General features: G+C 51.2%; 1 protein-coding gene across 1 annotated transcript in view; it reads right to left on the reverse strand.

Moving 5' to 3' along the window:
* The window catches only part of LOC123763648 (sushi, von Willebrand factor type A, EGF and pentraxin domain-containing protein 1), an 89,441-nt gene extending 82,554 nt beyond the window's left edge, over nucleotides 1-6,887 (reverse strand). Inside the window, exon 1 of the mRNA XM_069304341.1 lies at nucleotides 6,507-6,887. Within this exon, the coding sequence (XP_069160442.1) occupies nucleotides 6,507-6,597 (91 nt within the window). The 5' untranslated portion in view covers nucleotides 6,598-6,887. The remainder of the gene's footprint in view (nucleotides 1-6,506) is intronic.
* Nucleotides 6,888-7,533: the final 646 nt, after the last annotated feature.

Consider the following 7,533-nt stretch of genomic DNA (forward strand, 5'->3'; position numbering starts at 1 on the left):
ACTTGGGAAGGGTTCAGGATAAGGATTTGGAATGGGACGGGGGAGAGGAATGGTGAGAAGAAGAGTGTGGATATTGTGAAGACATGTGGAGAAGGAGACTATTCAAAAAAAAAGAGATAAGAGAGGGAGGAGCCGAGAGACCGGGCCGGTGCCAGGTGCCCACCTAGTTACTATATGACAGTAATGACTGACCGCTTCCGCTAAGTAACATACTGTGGTGCCTGCTTGTATCACCACACAGTAACTATACATAACTGGTGTCTACCCCCTGAGCCCTGTCCTTAATCAACACACGTATCAATTATCCACAATGCTATTATCATCGTCTAACTCTGAAGGGTTATACGATGAGGAGAGATTCAACACCCACTGAACACAAACCATCCGGAGATGATGGAACATATGAACATTAATGCTTGACACCAATCACAGCAACACAGTTGAGAAGATAAACACAAGGGCTCTTATCTACTACCGGACAACGTGTTCGCTCAGGGTGAGGCATTAACAACAAGAGAATATTTGGGTAAAGACCCGGCCGACACAGTGACAATAGGATCAAGGCTCAGGTGACCGGATGGAATATGAATAAGGACCTTCCACCAGCACAGTGGTGTACGTGTACTCACCTACGTGTGGTCACTTACGTGTGCTTGCAGAGTCCAACGTTAGCTCTTAGGCCTCGCTTTTCTAACATTAGTAGTTTAATGCAATGACTAGTTAGCTGCGACACATTCATGTGAACTATGCCATTTATTTGCAGCATTTATGCTGAAGAGTTATTTCTGACATATCTGAGATACATTAAAGTCTGCAGTTTTTAAGTGTTAAAATTTAAGTATTCCCTTGTTAAAATTTGACTCCAGATTCGCATCCCCCCCAAAAAAAAAAATTGCGGTACTTAATGCTATTAGCCGGCAACCTATTCCACTCGTCTACCTCCTTATTACAAACCAATAGTCACCTTATACCTCATGACTCTAATCTTCCTCCATCTTATAGACATCGTCGTGGGTTTTGACCAGATGTGAGCGTTTCAAACACCTTGCCCCTATCTCCCAGGCTCCTCATCCACTTGAAGACCTTGAATATGTCTTACCTCTTCCTGCGCTTTCCCAGGGAATTCAGGACCAGCTCCCACAACCTCTCCAGGAAATACAGGTAAAACCAGATCCCAGAACCTCTCCTTGTATGGGTGGTCCTCGACGCCAAGAATCAGTCTAGCTATCCCATGTTAGATTTTCTCGAGAGCATCAATGTATTATATGAAATTGGAGACGAAAATTGGACGGTGTAATCCGCGAGCGGCGTCACCACGCCCAAATATAATTGGAAGCCGCTCTTTGTGCATTTCTTGCTGATGCTTCTGGATATAAAGCCAAGCTTTCTATTGGCCTTTACCGTGCTGATCACTGTTAATCGTCACCTCCCCCACCCCCGCCCTCCAACTTGAATTACCCAAATGTGTATCGTTGGGCGGCAGGTGTGGGTCTGGGAGCAAATGTGGGCCTGGGGTCAGGTGTGGGCCTGGCAGCAGATGCGAACTTGGGAGCAGGTGCGGCCGAGCACAGCTTGTGAACGAGAACCGCACTCCACACACACGCCGTGGTGTGTGTGTGTGTGTGTGTGTGTGTGTGTGTGTGTGTGTGTGTGTGTGTGTGTGTGTGTGTGTGTGTGTGTGTGTGTGTGTGTGTCTACCAGTCTCCGTGGTGTAGTGGTAAGACACTCGCCTGGCGTTCCGCGAGTGCTTTTTCATGATTTCGTATCCTGACCGGGGAGGATTTACTGGGCGCAAATCCTTAACTGTAGCCTCAGTTTTCACCTGTTGACTGACGGTTGCGAGGCGGGACCAAAGAGCCAGAGCTCAACCCTCGCAACCACAATTAGGTGAGTACACACCACACTTCTCTGGACGCAAGTTATTACGGCTGGTAATGGAATTAGCTCTCGCAACAACCTTGCATCAGTCACGAGTCGATAGACATTTGCCAAGTTATCTTGGCTATAATGACGGTCCCTTCCTGTAAACACGTCCCTGCTTATGGCAGAAATACTCTCCCGGAGATGAGGACAGCGTTATCAGAAGTGAGGTTAGTCCAAGCACAATATTTTTATTCCTTGTATGACATTTCAGAAGATTCAATTCAACACGTTTTTTTTTGTCCATACAAAAATCATGTGGAATTGAGAGTGAGCTTCGTTTTTTCAGGGGTGGTGATGGGCAGCACTCTCAGGGGTGGTGATGGGTAGCACTCTCAGGGGTGGTGATGGGTAGCACTCTCAGGGGTGGTGATGGGTAGCACTCTCAGGGGTGGTGATGGGCAGCACTCTCAGGGGTGGTGATGGGCAGCACTCTCAGGGGTGGTGATGGGCAGCACTCTCAGGGGTGGTGATGGGCAGCACTCTCAGGGGTGGTGATGGGCAGCACTCTCAGGGGTGGTGATGGGCAGCACTATCAGGGGTGGTGATGACCAGCACTATCAGGGGTGGTGATGAGTAGCACTATCAGGGGTGGTGATGAGTAGCACTATCAGGGGTGGTGATGGCTGACGAACTCTACGGACTTGTGGTTGCACATTTCATATCCTGTGACATCGTCAAGGAGGGTTATAGAGGCCGATTTTCCCTTAAGGGTGGTACAAGGGCTAACTCTGACGTGACATGAACCAAGCGCTGCTCGAGGACAATACACACATCATCAAATGTGAGTCTTATGTAGTCTGTATCACTCATAAACAGGGGGGGGGGTTATTGACTGAATTAATGCTTAATGCTCATTTGGTGTTTGTTGATGTGGATGGGTTGCCAGTTTAACCCGTCCTTATCAACCCTAAACGCTCGTTTATTCCATCAATAAATCTCCTGTTTATAAATGGCGAAAACTACGCACAACTCACAACTGATGAATGTATTTTTCTCGAGTAGGGCTTCGATCACGTCCTCTGCTCGAATATATGCGTCATCCACGTAATACAAGTACCTACAATTGCCAAAAAACCTAACCAACAAACCTAACCTACGTTAGACCTAACTACTTAACACCTTCTAGTATGGAGTAATATTACCTCATATTTGAGAAAATACAAATTTTGAATACGGAGTAACGTTAAAACGATGAATGAGTCTTTGGGTTGGGCCGCCGCCTGGACGAGCCTAGCCTGAGTTTTTCATTCAAAAACAGGGCGTTTGGAGGCTGAATTAACGATTATTTCTTCAATGTTTACGATGACGGCTGTTCTGTTGCATACTCTTGTTGTGGTGCCCTCGTTAGAACTGAAGCTTGTATACATTCGTGAGTATATCGAGATATTTTATTCAAAACCTGAACCAAGAAGATTAGGCTTAGTCGCAAATGGATTTTCAAGCAGGCTTGCCACCCGAAATACATGTCCAAATCAACTGCGAAACTTTATTGATTGCCCATCTCAGGTCCGGACCTGAGCATAACAAAACCTTTGAGGTATGAACAAAGAAAAAGGCAGTTCTCAAGCCCTCGCCGCGTCACCTCAAGGAGCTGGAAATGGTTAGCTTTGTGAAATGGTCAAAATCCCCAGCTGAGAAGCATCTGAATATTCTACGAGGTTATCAAACCCAAGGAGCATGAAAATGCTGATTGCTGGGCTGAATATATTTTAACAGTGTGTGTAACTTTTATAGACATATACGTCTTTGTTTCCTTCATCTCTAATAGTCTTGCACTTATTTAGATTATTTATACAACAAATACTGAAAGTAAACTGTAAGAAAGATATGAATAAGTCTGTAGTCTATTACATGGTAGTCAATAAATGTACGCCGGGTGAGGTGGACAAGGGCGAAAGTTAACGATGTGTTGATTAAAACACAAAAAAGTTTAAGGCCTGTTGAAAGGCCTTTCAACAGTACCCAAGCTCAATCCTCTACGTACAAGAATGGATACATTCGTGGTCAGAGAACGAAAATTAACAAACTTTTCCAAATATTTATAAATATAAAAACGTTAAAAAGTGACTTTCTATCCAAAGGTCTTCACCCCGCAAATCGCTTTCTCGAGGGTATTGGACCCGCAGAGCTGAAGGTTCTTTATTCTCACAAGTTCCTAAGTTCCTCACTCTCAAACACCTTCCAAGACTTTACAGTTATTCTTCTTTTATTTTTCTATTTTCTTCTTCGCTTTAATGTAACACGATTATTACCAGCGTCATGGTTGTTATTACAACCAGGTGGAGGCTGCCTCCATAATACACAGTTTCACATGTAGATATGATAGCGTTCGAGAAACTCGGGAACCTGTACACCAGTAGATTGACGGTTGAGAGGCGGGACCAAAGAGCCGAAGTTCAACCCCGGCAAGCACAACTAGATGAGTGCACACACACATACACGAGAGTCCCTTAAATACATATTAACTTACCAAGTGTCCCAGAAATATATAGGCAAAAACCAAATCACGGAAAATACACACAACTAGTCCCTTAAAATAAATAAATACATATAAATACATTATATATATGTATATATATGTATATATATATATATATATATATATATATATATATATATATATATATATATATATATATATATATATATATATATATATAAAGCATGTATACACAGAACATGTTATATATTGGGAGGATGCATAAGGAATTAACATGAAAAATTAACGTGTATATAAATTTATAAATAATAAGCCTTAAGTGCTGCAGCGTCCAAGCCTAACCCTTACACTTATGGTGTGGGTGTGTGGGTGTGGGGGAGCGCGAGAGGAGTGTGGGGGGCCGCGAGAGGAGTGTGGGGGGCCGCGAGAGGAGTGTGGGGGCCGCGAGAGGAGTGTGGGGGCCGCGAGACGAGTGTGGGGGCCGCGAGAGGAGTGTGGGGGGCCGCGAGAGGAGTGTGGGGGCCGCGAGAGGAGTGTGGGGGGCCGCGAGAGGAGTGTGGGGGGCCGCGAGAGGAGTGTGGGGGGTCGCGAGAGGAGTGTGGGGGGCCGCGAGAGGAGTGTGGGGGGCCGCGAGAGGAGTGTGGGGGGCCGCGAGAGGAGTGTGGGGGCCGCGAGAGGAGTGTGGGGGGCCGCGAGAGGAGTGTGGGGGGCCGCGAGAGGAGTGTGGGGGGCCGCGAGAGGAGTGTGGGGGGCCGCGAGAGGAGTGTGGGGGCCGCGAGAGGAGTGTGGGGGGCCGCGAGAGGAGTGTGGGGGGCCGCGAGAGGAGTGTGGGGGGTCGCGAGAGGAGTGTGGGGGGCCGCGAGAGGAGTGTGGGGGGCCGCGAGAGGAGTGTGGGGGCCGCGAGAGGAGTGTGGGGGCCGCGAGAGGAGTGTGGGGGCCGCGAGAGGAGTGTGGGGGCCGCGAGAGGAGTGTGGGGGCCGCGAGACGAGTGTGGGGGCCACGAGAGGAGTGTGGGGGGCCGCGAGAGGAGTGTGGGGGCCGCGAGAGGAGTGTGGGGGCCGCGAGAGGAGTGTGGGGGCCGCGAGAGGAGTGTGGGGGGCCGCGAGAGGAGTGTGGGGGCCGCGAGAAGAGTGTGGGGGAGCGCGAGAGCAGTGTGGGGGGCCGCGAGAGGAGTGTGGGGGGCCGCGAGAGGAGTGTGGGGGCCGCGAGAGGAGTGTGGGGGCCGCGAGAGGAGTGTGGGGGCCGCGAGAGGAGTGTGGGGGGCCGCGAGAGGAGTGTGGGGGCCGCGAGAGGAGTGTGGGGGCCGCGAGAGGAGTGTGGGGGCCGCGAGAGGAGTGTGGGGGCCGCGAGACGAGTGTGGGGGCCGCGAGAGGAGTGTGGGGGCCGCGAGAGGAGTGTGGGGGCCGCGAGAGGAGTGTGGGGGCCGCGAGAGGAGCGTGGGGGGCCGCGAGAGGAGTGTGGGGGGCCGCGAGAGGAGTGTGGGGGGCCGCGAGAGGAGTGTGGGGGCCGCGAGAGGAGTGTGGGGGGCCGCGAGAGGAGTGTGGGGGGCCGCGAGAGGAGTGTGGGGGGCCGCGAGAGGAGTGTGGGGGGCCGCGAGAGGAGTGTGGGGGGCCGCGAGAGGAGTGTGGGGGGCCGCGAGAGGAGTGTGGGGGAGCGCGAGAGGAGTGTGGGGGGCCGCGAGAGGAGTGTGGGGGGCCGCGAGAGGAGTGTGGGGGGTCGCGAGAGGAGTGTGGGGGGCCGCGAGAGGAGTGTGGGGGCCGCGAGAGGAGTGTGGGGGGCCGCGAGAGGAGTGTGGGGGGCCGCGAGAGGAGTGTGGGGGCCGCGAGAGGAGTGTGGGGGAGCGCGAGAGGAGTGTGGGGGGCCGCGAGAGGAGTGTGGGGGGCCGCGAGAGGAGTGTGGGGGGCCGCGAGAGGAGTGTGGGGGGCCGCGAGAGGAGTGTGGGGGGCCGCGAGAGGAGTGTGGGGGGCCGCGAGAGGAGTGTAGGGGGCCGCGAGAGGAGTGTGGGGGGCCGCGAGAGGAGTGTGGGGGGCCGCGAGAGGAGTGTGGGGGGCCGCGAGAGGAGTGTGGGGGGCCGCGAGAGGAGTGTGGGGGGCCGCGAGAGGAGTGTGGGGGGCCGTAAGAGGAGTGTGGGGGTAGCACTTACCGGCAACAAGTAGTATAAGCAAGACGGCTGGGAGACCTGCCCAGACAGGCAGAGCGCCTAAGAGCTGTGACCTCCTCCAGGACGCCTCCATTGTTTACCTCCCGCTCAGCGCCTTCAGCGTCTTCCCTGCCAAGTGGAGGCGGGGGCGGACTCTCTCGCTTACGCCCTACGCGCCTTACTCAACAAGTACTTTACATATAAAGTTTGATTGCAATTTTCTGCATCGACGTCAGGGTGTTTGAAAGCATCTTAATATAGCCGTTAAGAGAAAGAAAGAGGTTAAAAAGAGTGTTGAGAAAAGTTCGCGAGTGTGGCAGTAAGGCTGGAAGTGTGTTGTGTGAGGCGGGAGACGGAATGGCGCGACGTTACCCTGGTGGCCGCCGCACGCCAACTGCCGGGAAACTGGGATGAAGGGGCTGTTTATCGACGTTCCGGGGACCACGGTCTACGGTAAATTTTCGTTAAAACTGTGTTACTTTTTTCGTCTTCCTACGTCTCCAAGCTGTGTTAATCTAACCCATTGAAATTAAAGGTTAAACTCATCCCTGTATTTGTATTTTTGGTACTGTCAGTGATCGATTTACTTTTGGTACTCTCAGGAGACTAGGAGTATAAGGGTATGGGACACCGACCGCAGCGGGCTGACACATGCTGGACATCTGACTCAAGACCAGGTCCTTATCACTGACCCCCAGGGGTCATACATGCCACTTCTTCATCTATATGAAAATGCCCGTCACAAATTTTATAAAGTTCCATGCATTTTAAACATGTTATGGCAATTCAACATTTTCTCTATTAAATAATTTATTTTGTGTTCACTGCCTTGCACATTAAGCATCATGGAACAATATCATAAAACTTCTCCTGTCCCGTCTAACAAAAATGACTTAATTGCATACATGAAACGAGACAAAATGCTGTAAGATCGCTACAAACTAACTGCACATTAGGGTTTTCAGGTATTCATGCGTTGTGCAAAGTACTTTATTAAATATCGATTATTCGCACACCCTTCATTATTGCA

Source organism: Procambarus clarkii, chromosome 52 (genome assembly GCF_040958095.1).
Source record: "Procambarus clarkii isolate CNS0578487 chromosome 52, FALCON_Pclarkii_2.0, whole genome shotgun sequence".
In the NCBI taxonomy this organism is placed as follows: Eukaryota; Metazoa; Arthropoda; class Malacostraca; order Decapoda; family Cambaridae; genus Procambarus; species Procambarus clarkii.